Source organism: Myripristis murdjan, chromosome 24, assembly GCF_902150065.1.
Source record: "Myripristis murdjan chromosome 24, fMyrMur1.1, whole genome shotgun sequence".
Taxonomy (NCBI): domain Eukaryota; kingdom Metazoa; phylum Chordata; class Actinopteri; order Holocentriformes; family Holocentridae; genus Myripristis; species Myripristis murdjan.
The window spans coordinates 4372651-4391139 of NC_044003.1; the positions used below are offsets into that span (position 1 = coordinate 4372651).

Genomic DNA, 18489 nt, shown 5'->3' on the forward strand with positions numbered 1-18489 from the left:
GGAATGCAGACTGCATTTAGTATGAGCCTCGTGTGGTAAAGCTCTCGATCTTCTTGTGAAAACATGTGAGGAGAAACGCTGGTGTTTTCATCGTGGACCACAGCCGACCAACGCTAACACTCAGAAGTTCGGCTTCGCATCACGAAAAAAACCCAACACAGCAAAACGCACTGACGATGTTTCATGTGATCTGTCACCTGTTACACTTCAAAAGTAAAATTCCCAACAATGGTAGTGAGTGCAGAGGTTAAAGCCGTTGCATTGGGGGAACAGATAGATTATAGTATTTCTATTTCAGAACGAGTGTGTATGACAGAGAATAAAAATCTGAATCAGAATCAGAAATACTTTATCCCCCTTTAGCCCTTCATCCCCAAGGGGAAACTGGCAGCTGCAGCAGCTCAATTCTCAAGAGAAGAATTGAATTATAAGAAAATAGAGGAAATATGAAATACAAAAATATGTGCCTTACAAATTTGAAAAAAAAAAAAAAAAAATAGATAGATAGATAGATAGATGTGCATTATGTGCTTTAAGTCTAAATATGTGACTAAAAAGAAGGGAGAAAATGTGGAAAGGCTTTTTTTTCTCTCTCTCTTTAACACAGACTGTGATTTTCCAGGATGTGGTTTGAGCCTCTTCTGTAAAGTTTATCACGACGGCTACCTGAACTACAGACGAGTTTCCAAACAGCAGCCTGACCGCCTGCCACATGAGCGGGAAAAAACACACATCACACACACGTTGGGTGTATTTTACTTTTGTTTTTTGGCATGGGAATCGTGTGGATCACAAAATCTAAATCTGTTCAAAATCTTCTGACATTGTAAAGTGACATTGTTGCACTTCCTGTCCATCCCAGTGTCTCTTCCTGCTGTCTGGTAGCTGCTCCACGCACCATCAAAGGACATTATCTGTCTGAGGTTCCTCAGCTGGTGATGGTTCTTTGTAGAACCAGAGAGCACTGTGAAGAACCATTGAAAAACCAGTATATGTCTGGGAGCGTGGTGTTTGAGAGCTTGTCAACATTTAATGATGTGAGTGCAAAAAAAAAAAAAAAAAAAGAAAAAAAGACAGGGATATAAAAAACATTTTCCCCATGTGAGTGTTTTCACATCAGGTGCACCGTGAGGCGTTTAAAAGGTGGAGCAGCAGAACATAAATCTGCCAGGAGAACGAACGGCGTAGATCATCCTGCAGCACGCTATTTTCATAAGCGCCATAACGGCAACGACAGCCTTCTGAGCGCCATCGGGTCTATCGATCCGTCTATCAGGGGTGATCGTCTCAATAAACAAAGTCAGAGAGAGACTTTTTGGATTTTTACATCTGAAGCTTTGGTTTATCTACGGCTTAATGAAGAAGCAGACTTGAGTCGTGACTTGGTGTGTGTGTGTGTGTTTTCAGGTGTGTGACATGCTGGTGCTGTAGTTTGTCCTGGCCACACATCGCCTCCTCTCTCCAGCGTCGCCCTGAGGAAAACCCAGCGTGGGTCGAAACCAGGCGGCGTTCTCCTTAAAGTTGGTCGCATGATTTTAACTTTGAAATACCTCTAACCAAAAAAAAAGGCATTTTAACTTAAATCCTTGGCTCCTCTTCTCTAGCGGATCAGCTTTTTGACCCCGACAGCTCCTTGCATTCACCTGGAGTTCACCACCTAACAACTTTTGTCTCTGGGAATGCTGTGAAAGCTCCGTGGCAAGCGATGAATAAGCCTGCGGACGGGAATTTGGCCGCCGATCGTGTGAACTTAACAACTCCCGTCACCTGCTGCCCCACCTCGACAAGACCACAAGCCGCAAAGCGCCGCATCTCGCTGTGGAATCAGGATAAATATCTTCCATATTCAGTGTCTGCACCTCGGTTTATGGAAAAGTATGACCTCAGTTTATTGCGCTGCATGTTGTCCTGCACACATGTGTCCAATGTTCAGTGTCTGCACCTTATTACATGGAAAAGTACCATCTCGACTTATTGCACTCTGTGGTTTTTTTGCACATGTGTGTTTCATGTTCGGTGTCTGGACTTCAGTACATGGGTAATTACTGCCTCCACGTGTTGCGCTCCATGTTGTCTTGCACATACACTGTAAAGTCCTGTAGTGTCATATTCAGTGATAAATCTTTTTTTCCTTTCTTTCTTTCTTTCTTTCTTAAAAAATGTGCCAGTGGAATGAGATAATCCCACTTGTTTCCAATGCAGTTTCATATATATATATTTTTTTTTTGTCTGGGAACAAGTATAAATGTGTTGAAACAAGGCAGATCAGCCTGTTAGTATCAGGAAAATGACACTTGATTAAAAAAATAATAATAATAAGGAAAGAAGTTGATAAGCACTGGAAACAAGTGGGATTATCTCATCCCACTTGTGGATTTGTTACCATATTTGAAGAAAAACAAGATTTGAACACAGAATATGAGATTAAATGACTTGTTAAGATGGAGATTTCTGGGTTTTAACCTTTAGTTTTAACTTTTACTTCACCGTGCTGCCTTGAAAACTGATTTCCAGCAGCTCTGCTCCTCTTTTCTATTGTTTAGTTTGTTTGCGCGGCTCTGAGATATTTTACGGGACGAGGCGAAAAGCGGCAGGTGATCGAAAGCAAATGATAGCTGTAACGGCATGAGCATGTGCCAGGTCGTGACTCAAGGCTTCGCTCCATGTGTTTACATACCGACGGCGGTCACGTGAGCTCTCTCGCTGCCTGCCACCACATCTGCCGGGAAGGTGAACGTGATGTCTCTGGAAAGGCTCGTCTCAGGGGGGGCGAGCTCCAGGAACAAAGAGGTCGAAAACCACTGCTCCACTCCCTCGGGCTGTAAAATCAACAGCGATGAGAAATGAACACAGTCACACACACACACACACACAAACAAAAGTGATGAGTAATACTTCTGGGAAAGGCGAGAGCTGTACAACGAGATCAAGATTTCCTGGGGTTACGGATTGCGGAGTGGCGGACGAGGCCCGGTTTGATTTTGAGGAAATTCCTGTGTAAGATGCTGCAGATTTGTTTGGGAGGCGGTAAACAAAAGATGACAGGTTCACTCTTCACGGCCGACCCTTTCTCACGTCCCGCAGGCCGCCGAGGCTCAGCTGGACGCCCGGCAGGCAGCCCACATCACCCACCACCTCGGGGTCCGGTCAGGAGTGATTCACAGCTTCTGCTTCCAGAGAGATGAGCGAACGCTGCTGCAGACCCGGGCCAACGCCAGCACCGACTGCTTTGTTTAATATTTCAGCTTATTTTAGCTAACGTTAAGCATCAATGACATAATTTGTTGATGTGGTGTGGGGAATGATTTAGACTGCAGGGGGAGAAAAAAAAAAAAACGAGCATTACTTATTGTAGCATTACAATGATGTCATGTGTTTACATTCTGGGATGCGTTTCCTGCGACGGCGTATCAGGACATACGGAGTCTGAGGTCATTTAGGAGAAAAACAGGAGAAAATTCTGTGATTATTAAGTCACAAATTTACGAGTAAGAACACAGAAATTCTGAGATTAAAGTCAGAACAGGAAAAAAAAATCCTCTCATTCTATTACAATTACATTTTATATGCTTTTATATGGGGGGTAAAATTGTGGTTTTGAGGGTCTGGGGGGTAGGCATCCTTAAATGATGGGTGTATCCTCTATATTAACTTTTTGTATTACTTTTGTAAGTAATTATAATTGATAGTCTACTAGTTCACTCTATTTTAATGATTATTTGTCACGGGACTATGGGTGGAAATTAGCTTTATAGCTATAACCTTGTACAGTGCATCTCTCCCTTTTGGGTTAATGTCTATTGTACCTTGTCCCTGTTTCAAAAATAAAAATCAATATAAGTATGTGTTTATAAAACACATACTTTTGTTATTAATAATATAATTACCTAACAATTTGTTTAAGAAAAATCTGTGTATACTCTTTCTCAGTGGATCGAAAACAGGCTGCTTTTCATTGTGATAAACAGATGACAAGCAGAGATTAGTAACTTTTTGAATTTCATTTTTTTTTTATCATGTCATATATCCTACGAAACGAAATTAGCCCTATCCACAAGTTTTAAGAAGTGCTTTTATGAAAAAAATGACAAGAAAACTGCTTTTTTTGTCACACAACTAAACATAATATCTCAAAATTTCCCAATTCTGCCAATATTTCCACTTTCACTTGTGGCGCCTCGTCCTAAATACCCACCAGCACCTACAGTTAAAGTTATAAGTTATAAGTTAATAGTTACAATAGTCCTTTACTGATTAATTATCCTTTAAAAAGCACTGTGTTTGTTCTAATTAAAGAGCAGGAGATGTCCTGCACCAGCAGGCGTCCCGTTTGTGAAATGGTGACTCTTTTCTCTTTTGGGAGGTGAACTCACATTTTAACCCTCATCGTTTCTCCCTCACTGTTATAAAGTAAAGTCGCCTGTGTGGTTTCCACAGCACCTTGACGAGCACCGCCCTGCGGACGGCGTCGGAGGCCGCAGACGACACGGCTTTCACAGAGACGGGAATCTCTCCGAGGACCAGCGGCTTTATGGGAATGAGGACGGACGCGGCGCCCTGGCTCGGCACGGAGAGCCGGCGCACGCTGGCCATGGAGAGCGCCTCATTGTCCGGGAAGACGAACTGGAAGGTGTCACTCTCAGCAACAATCACCATGACCTGAGAAAGAACAGACGGAGAGAGGAACCCACCCAGATCACGTTATCGGGGTGGGAAAAGACAAAGAATGCAGCAGGAAACAAGAGACGGATGGTTTTTTTTTTGTTGTTGTTTTTTGGTGCAAATATCCAGACGACAAATTGCTTCTAGCACATTACACATTGTAAGAATGACAGTCCTCTTTCTTAGATCTTTAAAACAAAAAACCTTTTATCCAGTGGAGGTCCTGAGAGGAGTCTTTGTCAGATTAATGAGCCGCAGGAAACACTGATATGTTTTTGTCACGGCGATCAGCGGAAAACGCTAAAACCTCTGATGCTGTGCAAGATTATAGCAACACAACACCTACAACCTGTATTATTCTGTGAATAATCCCTCAATCTCACAAGCTCGTCCCACTATCCCAGACTGCAGAACAGTAATCTGAGCAGGTAATCCGACCCGCTGCATGTATTCACGACGACACACTGTTAAACTCAACCAATTAATATAACAGCATGTCTCCAGTGAATGTTGAATGTTCCCATTCAGCTAAACTGCATTCTTAATTTTATGGTTAGAGGGCAAGTATTTTGACATAGATTACGTTTGTTTCTGACGTATCGCAAATATGTTTCTAATCAAAATATCTTGTATATCACATCAGTTTTTTTGACTTTAGCCACCAAGCTACTTGGGTAAGGTTAGGAAAAGGTTAAGTTTAGGGATAAAAATCACTTGGTTATAGCAAACGTTTGCTATTATTAGCCAGCTAACCGTATCTAATGCTTCGTAACCTCAACCATGACCTTTTCCTAACCATAACCATATAACAAACCTTTCCCCAACCCTAACAATGACCTCCTCCTAACCTTAACTAAGTATTTTTAGAGGTTAGCATGTTAACTCGCTCAGGAAATAGTCCTTTGGGTCGGATTAGAGGAGTCCTTTTTGGAGGGATTTTGCTTGTAAAAAAAAAAAAAAAAAAAAAAGCATAAGAGCTCTTACAGATTATGTAATATGCAACAAAAGATAGTTAAATATGAGTAGAAGGATGTGGGTGGGAACAGGTATGTCACTGGTGAGCTTCACACCTTTTCCCAGCATGGATCAGGTGAGTGCTCGCCAACATTACCACCTGATATCCTGCCGCAGCGTGAAATAGAGCTGCTGGTCCACTGCAGAAAACAGGGTCAGTGCTGTGTTAGTTAGTCGCCATGGCGTTCCAGCTGCACAGTTTGTGGATTTTGTGACGTGAGAAACGCCCGGATGTTAACTAGGAGCGCACTGGTTATACTCAACCTCCCCAGAATGCATTGCATCACTTCAGACTGTACGATGGTGGACAGCTGTGACACCGACCGGCAGCGGCGCCACCATTCTGGGTTAGAATGTATTTACCGAGTTTTATTTTGTAAACAACAGGGAGTGTGCTTATTTTGTACCGTGGCTCGCTCAAGAGCTGTTTGGCATCTCCGAAAACATCAGAGCAAATTTCCAAAAACACGTTTTCACGCATCGGCGACACATATCGTCACACTGACTGACGCGCTGCCCTCTGGTGGACCGGCGGCTTTACTGCACGCTGTGCCTCGATACTGGGCAGGACATGACCCTGAAATCACATTTTGAGCTCAAAACGCTGCACCCAACCACTGCTGCTCAAGGTTCCCAGTCATCCCAGTCAGAGTATACCGTGTGTATTAATATTAAGTCAGAGGTTGCAACACTAAATACGTGGGCTGCTCCTGCTAGTCATGCAGTCTGAGGTGAGGATGTTGTCTGACCTCCAGGTCCTGCGGCAGGTAGTTGAACAGCAGGACTTCCAGCACCAGCTCCTCTCCGCGGACGATGTAGGCCGGGAGATTCAAGGACAGAAAGAAATCCTGGAACACGGTGAGCTGGGAACACAGAGTGAGGTCACGTCAGGTCGCTTATTCAGCTCCTCATCACCACCACGGGTGTCTCTCTGGACGCTACGCAGAAGAAGCCTGCATGGACAGAGATCCTGCAGACGTGTTATTAAACAGAAGCATTAAAAGCAGTGAGAGTAGCTGTAGTGGTGCTGGTAGTGGCTGTAGTTGTAAATGACATTTTAAATTGACAGTTTGCATTGGCTACCTCTGGTTTGGAATTGCAGATACCTATTTTTTCATTTGTGGACATTGGTTTGGGCTTTTATTTTGAAGGCAGGTATCTTCCCACACTCCTACAATGACAGAACACGAGAGACTTGCAGGAAAGAGCAAATGCACCTTAAGCAAGTTAAAGCAAATCAATGTGAATGCACCCATGTTTTTTTTTTGTTTTTTTTTCTTTGCATTTTGTGTGTAATATGTAGTATGGGCTGACTAATTTTCTACAGTTAACTGATTATTTATAGTTATCAAGTAAATCCTCAGATAGCCTTGCAAACGTAATTAGAATAGACTTATTTCATTCTGATGTCAGTGCATTATAAATGTTTATGGTTATTTTTGTTCCTTTGAGCATGGAAATATGCAACACATTCGTTCAAATGAGACCTTCATGGGGGCTGGATTATTCGTTTGCCAATATTGCCCAACATGACTCGATGTTGAAACATGTGCTTTCTAATTTATTATTTCAAACTCAATGAATTTCAATGAGAACCTGCATGTTCGCTCATGAAAATAACACAGAATGTAGAATTACATCAAGCAGAAGAGAAATGCAGCAAATACACAGCAGACAGGTTTACCAGTCACCTGTACTTAATGTATCATAATTTATAATTAATCATTAATTTATCCATTTAGCATTATTTTCCTTATTACACATAGTTGATAACAGTTTAATGCAAATATTTCAATTAAATCTCTAAAATAAAATAGCAAATATTTTGATTTAAAAGCATGTTTGTCAGTCAAAATATTTTGTTTGTGCGCTGTGACCCTGATTAGGATAGGGGAGAGTGGGGTAATTTGTGCCAAGGGGCAAGTAGTGCCACCCCTGTTATCTAGAAAACCATAGAAGAAGTTGGTCATGTGACCACATAGTTTTGAAGAGGCATCCATTTCACTCATCCTGCAAAGAAGGGAGACACATGCCTTGAGAGGAAAGCACATTTCAGTTCAAAAAAATTTTTTTTGCCCTCCAAAGTAAATTTTCTATGATCAAGGTTTTTTGATTGCTGTGTTTGAACAATTATAGAAAACTTTGAAAACAGTTCACACAGGTTTTAGTACTTTAGTAAGCTACACCATGAGTCTACACAGTTAGCATGATGTTAGCTCAAAACAGCTGGGGGATGCATTTTTTTCAAAATGGTGGGCTTGGGGTAATTTGTGCCAAAGGGCCTGGGGTAAATTGTGCCAGTGGCCTGTGATCTTGTTAAAATAATAAATACATGTTAAATAAATAATTTTGTATTGAATTTGTTTTGCTTTTATATAGCATTATCATTTGTGAGATTAAAATGATCTGTTTTACTTCAATTATCAATGGCACAATTTACCCCAGTGTATTCTCTCTAATGGCACAATTTACCCCACACCGGGGGCAAGTTGTGCCACAAAACCACTTTTTTTTCAAAAGCTATATTTCTCAAAGAGTTTATATAAGATCCAAAGTGATTGTTCCCAGGGATGCACAAAATCTTAAACTATATGTGCATATTTTAGTTGGAGGCATTACTGTAATCCCCTCGCTTTAAAGGCACTTTAAGTAAAAATTGGCACTACTTACCCCACTCTCCCCTAAGTGGCTTGCAAAGTGAATGAATGAATTAATTAATGAATGAAGTATGTTTGTTAGTTTTATAGTGTACAGAATGAGAATAGTGAATAGCATGCAAAACACTCAGATCACGCTATAACAGTAGAGCGACAGATGAAAGCAGGTGAGTCGGGCGGCGTCGCGTTACCTCTGCAGGCGTTTCCACGACGCCGAGCCCGAGGCTCTCTGACACGACGAAGGCGGTGGCGCTCCAGGTGGTGATGCTGTCCGGCACGGTCAGACTCATCACCGCCGCGCTCGAGTTACTGCGGGAGACGGCAGGAAACACGACTTCTGATGTTAATGCTACTGAAAACAAGGTCAGTGTTAAAAGCAGATACTTGATTGAAATGGGACATGTTTTACTCGTCCTTCACCCTGTGTTGGTGTCCAGCCACAGCCACGTCTCCGGAAAGTTCCAGCGTTCCCGCGGCTCCTCCTGCTGCTCCGTGTCCGACTCAGCGGTCATGGCGAGGAGCTGGACTCCCTCCCCTGCTGTGGGGAACAGGAGCTTTAGCGATACGAGCCCTGAGCTGCCAGGCCAAACACTCAGTGACTGCGAAGGATCAGACTCTCACTCAGCTGATTCTTAAGACTTACGAAACTCAGGCTGTGGCATCATGGGATTTTTCCTCTGGACGGATAAACTGGTGTCAGTCAGCACCACAAGATCACACGTCTGGACAAAGGCACACACACAAAAAAAGATAAATACGTACATTGCCTCTATGCTTTATACATTTGGCTGGTGTCTCTATCATAAAGGGTTTGCACTGAGTTCATTGATCAGCTCCTGAATGGCAGTTAAATGCATGCAAGAAGAATTCAACTTTTAACCAGCTATTCCAGAATCCACATGATCCACTGTGTGAATCAGACAGCTTCAGAGCTGCTGGAAGGGTTATTATTTCTTTACTTTGACAGAGCCAGGCTAATGACTCCCATAGGCTTCAATTCTTTATGCTAAGCTAACGGGAAATGCTACCCATAGGAACTGAACCACTGGACGTACATCTGGTCTCAGTCTGGGGACGTCGGGAAAACGGGGTTTTGCCAGAAACATTGGAATATTCCTTTAAGGTGAAACTTTATTTTAAAGTCTAGTCAAGAGAAGTTTAAAGGTTTTTTTAAAATGATCATACATTTCACGCTGAAATACAACAACCAGGTCTGGACTCTGTAAATCCAATGTTTCGTTGTCACCACTAGGAGGCTCCACTTTCTTATCTCTGAAAAAACTCAGCAGTAAGTCAGCGAATTACATACAAGCTTCTCGGCCTTCACCCCAAGCGAGGCTAGGCAGTGTTGTTTTGGGGTTTTAAGATCTTTGATGTTTACATGACCATAGATCAGCTAACAGAATATTATTTTGATGTCGACCCTTGATGTCTAACCCTAACCCTAAACTGCAGTAAAACTACAAGCATACCAGCAGCTGATTAGGAAAAAAAAAGTTTTAACTTTGGAAAATTATGGAGACGGAAGACGGAAACAGCGATGGACGGAGCATTTCGTCCGTCATTTTGCACGATGCGGGGGAGCTTACGATTACGATTACGATTACAATTACGGATGAAACGGAGCAATACCACCGGAAATCGTGGAGGCAGTATTGAGTTTATAGTCCAGATTGTCACCAAATCACCAGAGTCACAAAGAAGATCTGCAAAGGCTTTAAAAAATGGGGCGAGGTGTTGCAACTTGTCAAAAGTTGGAGCGGACATCCTGAAATACTGGAAATGCCGCTTGTTATCCATTTCCCGCATTGGCAGCACCAAACACCGGAACTCCCCATTGAAGGGGCGGCTGAGGTTTAGTGGCCTCACGTTTCACTGATGCTTTGTTTTTTTTTGTTTTGTTTTGTTTGTTTTTTATGTTTGCAGAGCAAATACAATAAGGACTTCCTGCGTGTTAACACAGTGTTGTGTTAACGCGCACCCCAACACAAAAGACGTATGGAGGTATGAAGGGTATACACGTATAGGACAGACGGACGGACGAAAAAAGGGTATGAATGGGCCTTTACTCTGTGCATGTAATTTAGCCATTGTAGTTAACTCATAGTACCTCCAATATTGCGCACCAGGCAAAGTGTAATATCATTTATAATATAGATATTGTGTGATAAGAAAAGCCAAGTGTGGCAGCAAAGTGAAAGCAGGGAAGAAAGTTCAGTTTTAAGCAAGAGAGAATACTCTGCTGTGATTTGAGGGGGACTGTCCTCCTCCTGATAAACAGGAAATCAACACAATATTTGTGATCCAACCATCATGTCTGTCATTGCGGAAAAAAAAAAAGAAAAAAAAAAGGTTACCATGAAGATGGAGTATGGATCTCCCATTTGTTGCCTAATGGGTTTGTCACGGTTATACCCGGCGATCTCCTCCAGCACCTGTGAAAAGAGCAGCAGCATCCTCAGAGCGCACTACTGTTACCGCCTACAAAGACACACAAAACAGCCTGAAACAACAAAAAAGGGGCACGTATTGTTAAAACCTGTATGGCCAAAGTGGGAACAGGCGGATTATGGTGCCTCAGTTTACATCTAACTGATACCTGAGGTGGGACAGAAGATCGGGTTTCGGAGGCACACCTGATATTATAACTTCAAAAAAGTGTGTGTGGGTGGTGGGCAAGACGCTGAAAAACTATACAACACTGACACGGAAAATGAGAATCTGAAATGCTTTGCAGATCCCCGAGGGGAAACCGGATCAGTTGCAACCGCTCAAACTCACAAGAGAAAAACATATATAAGCATAAGTCCAATAAAAAGAAATAGAAAGGGAAAAAATATACATGTGCATTATAAATTTGAAAAAAAAAATGTATGTGCATTATGTAAAAAATACATTAATTCTACAATAACATTACACCAATAAATACAGAAATACATCTTTACCTTTATACATCATACACCAGTGCACTATTGAATTACAGGAAAGTTCTGCAGGTATTTATGTTATTGCACGGCTAAATAGCTAAATAGTGTGCAGTTATGCAGTCCATTAACTCAGGGAGGGTTAACTTGGAGAGTCCTGTCATTCACAAATCACAGGAATGGATTGTTTTAAATGGTAAACACATGATATGACCTCTGCAGTTCAAGAAACACACAACCAAATCACCTTGAGCACAGCTCAGCGGAGGGTCGCCAGTGTTGTTGATTAAGCCGCTTTTGAAGTTGTAATCGGTTCAGTTCCTGGTCCCAGCAGTGTTTATGTGAAGTCCACAAGCACACATACCTGCAGTGTGTGTGTTCAATACTCAAGGCTGCAGGGACGAGCGCTGGAAGTGAGCTGAAACTTGTGTGTTTCTTGTGATGTTTGCGTGTGGTTTTATCTGTAAATCTGCTGCACACACACATCATGTTTCTACCACCTACAGGCCGACGGACACAACACGACAATCTAATCATCTGAGCCAAGGTTCCTATAGTTTTGCATTTTCAATTTCAGTTTACAGATGCTTTTATCCAAAGCGACGCGCATATGAGATTTTTATTCACCACAAGAAAAGATCTATTCAGGACAGAACAACGACATCGCGAGCCGTAAAGCTCTGGTTCTGGTCTAAAGGACAGGATCCAATGGAGTCAAATGGAGTTTAGTTTGAATTAGTTTTTAAAGCCGGTTTGCTAATTTCGATTAGTTTTTACATTTTGAAAATGTTCAGTTTTAGTTTAGTTTTGGGTATTTCTCAGGACAAGCTCAAAAATATTGCATAGTAAAAACTCAGTATATTGTATCATATGATTTTTAAAATGTATTCAGTTAGGACAGATGAACCTCCAGATAAACTGATAGAGATGATAAGTTAAGTTTTCTCTATAGTTTTAGTTTAATTTTTCATTTTGTAAACACTCGATGCAATTTCAATGAGTTATCTTTTTGTGTGAAGCCTCATTTCAACTAAAGTTAACTAAAATGTTTTGTTCGTTTTCGTTAACATTAATAACCTTGATCACTACATGCTACACTCAGATGAGAATATGTGAATCCTGTAATGGTAAGTAGCTATAAGAATCCCATTTTTGCCTGTGAGAGGAACCTGATGAACTGTAACACAAACCACTGCGGTCACAAACTCAGTTCTTGTGGCTTTCACAGGAAGTACTCAGATCATTTTACACATTTCTTGGTCACTGGACTCACTGATCTGGGTTAATACTCCTTTTATTCCGTTTTGCCACAGCATCATGACAGCAAGAGCCAGATGTAGGTCACTGAGTCAGGGTAAGACATTTCACTCCAGCCGTCGGCCCTAACTCTGTGTCAGAGTCTCCAACACCTGCTAATATCATTGCTGCACATTGTTCGTCCGCTATAGGAACAGGCGTCTTTCTTACCGTTTCCTTGGTGATGTCGTTGTGTGAGCCGTTCAAACGGGCGGCCTTGTCCACCACCAGGATCCCCACCAGAGAGCCGGGCTCCGCCACCGACACCCTCAGAGACACTGGCTCCGCTGGCTTCCTGTCGGCCTCGCTCCAGCTCAAAGACACCTACCAGACGCCATCACAAACCATCAGACTCCGCTAAACCAGCAGACACAGTTATATACCATCATATAGCATTATAGATCCCCAGACACCATCATATACCATTATAAACCCCCGGGACACCATAATATACCATCAAACACCATTAAAAAACCCCAGACACCATCATATACCATCATAGATTCCCAGACACCATCATACACCATTATAAACCCCCAGACACCATCATATACCATCAAACACCATTATAAACCCCCAGACACCATCATATACCATCATATACCATTATAGATCCCCAGACACCATCATACACCATTATAAACCCCCAGACACCATCACATACCATCACACACCATTATAAACCCCAAGACACCATCACACACCATTATAAACCCCAGTCACCATAATATACTATCATATACCATGATATAACATTTTATTCCAATCACATACAATTACATACCAAGAGACACAATCATACATCATCACAGCCTATTGCATACCAGCACCAACACCTTTATAAACCATTAGAAACCATCATATACCATTCACCATTACATTCCTGTACATATCTTATATATCTTTACAAATATCAGGATGGAACCAGGCTAACGACTCCCATAGACTTAAAGTCTTTATGCTAAGCTAACATGAAATGCTACCCACAGGAACTGAAACACTGGACATACAAAGGAGAAAATGGTGTCCAACATCTGGTCTCAGTCTGGGGAAGTCAGGAAAAGGGGGATTTTACCCAAAACGTTGGCGTGTTCCTTTAAGACAACGGAAGACAATCACCTGGTTTTGTAAGAGCCAGGTGATGGGCAGCTGTATGGCATCATTGATGACTTCTCCATTTGAATGTACACAGTAGACTACAATGCAGACCTCAGGAGCCCAGGAGCTGTCCGGGACCAGGATTAATGGAAGATTGCTTTTCCCAGCAGAAATGATCTGACCTCTGGACTTCACCTTTACACACAGACACAAGAAATTGAAACATCAGGCATTTTCCAAAGTTCATAAATCAGTGTACTAGAGAGCTCTTGATGGCTGATATCTAAAAATGTTTCATAGCAAGAAACCTTTTGCAACACTGAATCCCAGCTGAGTCATATCTCTTCTTCTCTACTCAATAACTGCTCAAAGAACTTATTTTTCATTTTAACTTTTAAATAATTCATTTTCTGAGAACTTTACTACGATATGATCCCTCTACAGTCACAGACATATTGCCAGGGTGCTACAAGCATACACCTTGGATTTTTTTTTCTTTTTTTTAATGTAGGAAGCTTATTCCACTGTTGCACTCATTCTAAGTTACTATAAATGAGAGCCTGATCTCAATAAATAAAATGTAAAATGCAAAAATGTAAATGAATCAAGCATAAAATATGATCAGATATCTTTTCTGTCTGCCACGTCAAGGTACTTACCATGTAGTGGATATCAGATAGCTGAAAGTTGCTCTGAATTTCCAACTGGAGAGGTAAACCAACCTTAAGGAAGAGAAGGATTCGTCAGCTAATATGATTAGATAAAACACAAACTACACACATACATCATTTAGACTAACTGATAACATAGACTGATGTATTTGTTTCTGACATTTTGTTCCTCATATTTACCTGTGGAGATGAAATGGGTCTCTGAATCTCCAGGTAGGATTTACTGGGGGAGGTATAGCTGCTGTAGAGATTTAGTGTCTTTTGGCTATCCTCAAATGAAGCCTGGGAGTCAAAAACAAACAAACAAACAAAGACACATATAACATAAACTTTACTGTTGTCTCTTGATACTAATGCACTTCTCACAGAAAACCTCACTGTCATCTAAAAGATCCCATGTTTTCTCTCTCCTGGTGGTTAACACGTCTACAGCTTTAAAGGGTAACTTCACCCAAAATTCATTATATTTGTATCAAGTACTCGCAATGTGTTGCCTTGGAACCCTGACAAGGAAAATTTCACTCGTAAGCCTTCATGGTAACCTTGGATGTAAGCATGGTAAACGCACATAATGCAACATCATGATACTGTGTGGAAAGGTTGGTCTTGTGGCAAGGAAGAACTGATTCACTTTTCGTACTAATTGAACAAAGAGGGTGTGGCGGGGTGTGATTAACTTTTGGTGATTATTCAACATGTGGAAATGGCATATTTCAACATTGCAACACTGCATTTTGGGGGACGTAGGCACTCTCCTGACAGCTTGCCAGCTGGAATATAAGTATATCATGAAGACTTGTGAGTAAAGCTTTATTTGTAAGGGGTTACAGGCAGCAGAGGGTGAGAACGTAATGCAAACAATGCGTTATGAGTAAAGTAACTCTTTAAGATCCATTTTGGCGTTCCACATGGATCTGTACTAGGTCCTCTAATATTTTCACTGTCCACGCTGCATCACAGTAAAATTGTCCATGAAAAATGCCATATTTTCTTCCTTTCTTATGCAGACACAATTTCACATGGCAATAAAAACCTTTCAGTGCTAATTTTCAGTTATCCTTACTTCAATGGTGAGTATTTCAGTTTCGTTCAAGAGCTGCAAGAAAAGCGGTATGACTCCGTCCGTGGGAACCGGAAACAAGAACACCTCTTCTACCGGTAATTCCTCTGGTGGGGTAAAGTTGAACCCAGAAGGACCTGGCATTTGTGAAAAACGGGGTACAATTCCTCCAGAGATGCCCCAGTTTACAAGCCAAGGAATTTGCTTGTACTGCGTCACTGAAACTCTAACCGTCTTTCCCTGGTCCTCTGGTGACAGTGGTTGGTTGTTGAATGTGGATATTTTCAGCTGCAAAATCAAGCAAACAGTGATAGTATATGTTATATTTAATGTTTTAGGTATTATAGATTTCTACAGTAAAACTGAATCTCTGATATATACGCTGTCCATTGTTAAATGGCCCTGTTCTTCCCACACCGCACTTCAGTACATGCTGTTGGTTGTCGATGTCTCTGCATCAATTCCACCAAATAAAAATCCTATGCATTTATTGTAAAAGAGGAATAATGGGATTCTTATCACGAAATTGTGTGTTATCCCTTAGCAATGGTGGCAAAGCATAAATGAACTCTCAAACACAAAAGCAGATTCATCTCTGACACTGATTTGAGGGAGTACAGAATAATGATAAGCCTGCCTCTCTGAATTTGCATTTTTAAGATTGCAACTTTAAAAAAAAAAAAAAGAATGAAATGACATGATTTTGATAGTCAGAAATATTGCGAGCCTCACCTTAGCAGTAAAGTTCAAAGAGGGCCTTAATATTTTGGAATAATCATCAAAGGCAACTTGATATCGTTCTCCAGCTAGAGATACCTTTGTCACACTGGAATATGTGAGACCTGAAAAATGAGAATGCATTCACAGTGGGCACCAACAAGCAACGTCAATCATTCAATAACAACAACAACTTTCCACCCTCTAAACCCATATTTATTGTATGGAAAACCTGTAGCACCCCCATACTGCTATTATTGATTTTTTTCAACTAAAACCATTTTTACACTTTCACAATGATTAAGTTTTTTGATAAGAGGACTGAGTTTAACATGGACTTTCCATACATTCTGAGGCAATAACACATTTCTTTACTTTGCAAATATTTGAAAGCACTGAGGTAAAAACGGACCTGTATATTTCGCTATGCAATTAGTAGTCAACCTTAAAAAACTACATGTAATCACTCAAAATCCATATAACCAAATAAATCTCTGAGTGGGACTTTAACAAGTCACTATACAACGACTCAGAAGCATGTGAGGCTTAGTCTGGATATTATGGAATAAAAAACTGTTTACCTGTTAGGTATTCAGTAACGTTAGCATCAATGATTAAAAACTGAGGGCTCCTGTACTCGTCATCAAACTCTGCAAATCGTTTTTTCATGTCACGGAAGTCGGGAACATCAAGCGTAAAATCTGTGGTGCCATCGATCTACATGGAAGCACACGTGGAAAGGTGTAACACAAAATGCATGCATTTGTTATTTATGATGGATGTGTGCAAGATTATTGAGTACAGATTCAGGGAGATAAACACCGTGTATCACAACTAAATCCTTCCCTTAAATGATTTTTGGTGTTGAAGATAGTTAAAACACATCATTATCATCTATGCAAGTTTATTTCCAAATTATAGCCATGGTCCTGAACTGAGGTGACATACCATTTTATCCTCATGGAAAACTCGTCTCATTCCGTGGAAAATATGGATGAATGATATATTCACGCGTCCCTGGACAGGTTTGCCGTACACATACCTAGGGATTATGACACATTTCAGTTAACTCTTTTCTAACGCCTCAGGTTTGATCCAACATCACAAGATGCATAAAAATTACAAAGGAAAAAACTGTGATAGAAGCTATGTCTGAGTCTGTAGCACTGTGTGAATGAGCAGCAGGGCATTGCTGAACAACAACATGCTTATTAAACTTATTAAACTTTTTTGGATAGATAACTGTGTTAAAGATTAGATTTCTGTAAGTGTGTAGCATGTTATGAACGACTCACTTAGCTGTGACAGAGCCGTGCAGACTGTCCTCATAATACAGGACGGCGGGTGCCTCGATCACAACCTTAAACTTTGGCAACTCTGGAACCAAACAAACAGGTCATGAACTTCAACCTCACCGGTCAGGGATGATTCAACACTGACTTTCTGCACAGCAACGGCATAAAATTTGAACACCAGACTTAACAGACTGTATTACACCATGGAGACCAGATAAATCATATGTACCGTAATGAGCCACGTTGAAGTGCTTCTCACTGGAAATGCCCTGTGAAACAAAGACTCATTTTCAAAGAAGTCAGTGAAGGTTTTTCAGTCATCAACACACCGCAAAATCTAGAGGTGGTCAGTCAAAACACGTGGACTTCCTGCATGACCTTCAGTATGTTTAGTTACAGAACTGAAGAAGCTTTTTGAATGACCTTTCTGCAGGTAGAGAATAATGGTGTTACTTATGCAAGGGAACTGATCCTAGCTGAGAAAATGTCAGTGTGCTTGTCCTTTACGCTGCATGCTGTGCATATCTGAGAAGATTTAATCCAGATTTAGAGGAAATTCAAGACAAGTGTGTATATACTGTGTGACATCCTAATAAACAACCATGGTGGACAAAAAGGACTTAAGAGAGATGTCGCTATATAGGATTTTGTATTTTGCAGAATGGCTGATTCAAGTGTCGAAAACTCACGTTGACTGTGGTAACGATGGTCCATTTTCCGAGTGGCGGGTTTTCAGACAGCTGGAGCCGCTTGGAGACAACGCCGAGAACGCTGTCCAGATTGAGCCACTGTCTGATCATGTTCCCCCGAGGATCCTGGCTCATATGGGATATTTATTCAAAAAAACAAACAAACAAACAAACAAACAAACAAAAAAAAAACGAAAGGATTATTAACAGTTAATCCCGGCTCTGCTGACTGCATCTTTCCTCAAACGCCCACATCAGGTTCCAGCAGCCTGTCGGTGTTCACCTCAGTCCAATAGCAAAATAATAATCAGAATAAAAATAATGATAAACTTTTACCAAACAGTACTCACCTGAAAGCGATAGTATTTTACTTTTTGAGCATGTAAGTAGGTAAGTAAGTATAATA

General features: G+C 41.1%; 1 protein-coding gene across 1 annotated transcript in view; it reads right to left on the reverse strand.

Moving 5' to 3' along the window:
• Nucleotides 1–18489, reverse strand: part of cd109 (CD109 molecule) — a 42257-nt gene that overhangs the window by 18944 nt on the left and 4824 nt on the right. Inside the window, exons 6-23 of the mRNA XM_030047806.1 lie at nucleotides 18084–18209; nucleotides 17624–17663; nucleotides 17395–17476; nucleotides 17048–17141; nucleotides 16681–16816; nucleotides 16115–16224; nucleotides 15386–15670; nucleotides 14503–14604; nucleotides 14311–14373; nucleotides 13673–13846; nucleotides 12725–12877; nucleotides 10691–10768; nucleotides 8977–9055; nucleotides 8754–8871; nucleotides 8525–8642; nucleotides 6426–6539; nucleotides 4441–4659; nucleotides 2678–2819 (exon numbers count right to left, since the gene is read on the reverse strand). Of these exons, the coding sequence (XP_029903666.1) occupies nucleotides 2678–2819; nucleotides 4441–4659; nucleotides 6426–6539; nucleotides 8525–8642; nucleotides 8754–8871; nucleotides 8977–9055; nucleotides 10691–10768; nucleotides 12725–12877; nucleotides 13673–13846; nucleotides 14311–14373; nucleotides 14503–14604; nucleotides 15386–15670; nucleotides 16115–16224; nucleotides 16681–16816; nucleotides 17048–17141; nucleotides 17395–17476; nucleotides 17624–17663; nucleotides 18084–18209 (2233 nt within the window). The remainder of the gene's footprint in view (nucleotides 1–2677; nucleotides 2820–4440; nucleotides 4660–6425; nucleotides 6540–8524; nucleotides 8643–8753; nucleotides 8872–8976; nucleotides 9056–10690; nucleotides 10769–12724; nucleotides 12878–13672; nucleotides 13847–14310; nucleotides 14374–14502; nucleotides 14605–15385; nucleotides 15671–16114; nucleotides 16225–16680; nucleotides 16817–17047; nucleotides 17142–17394; nucleotides 17477–17623; nucleotides 17664–18083; nucleotides 18210–18489) is intronic.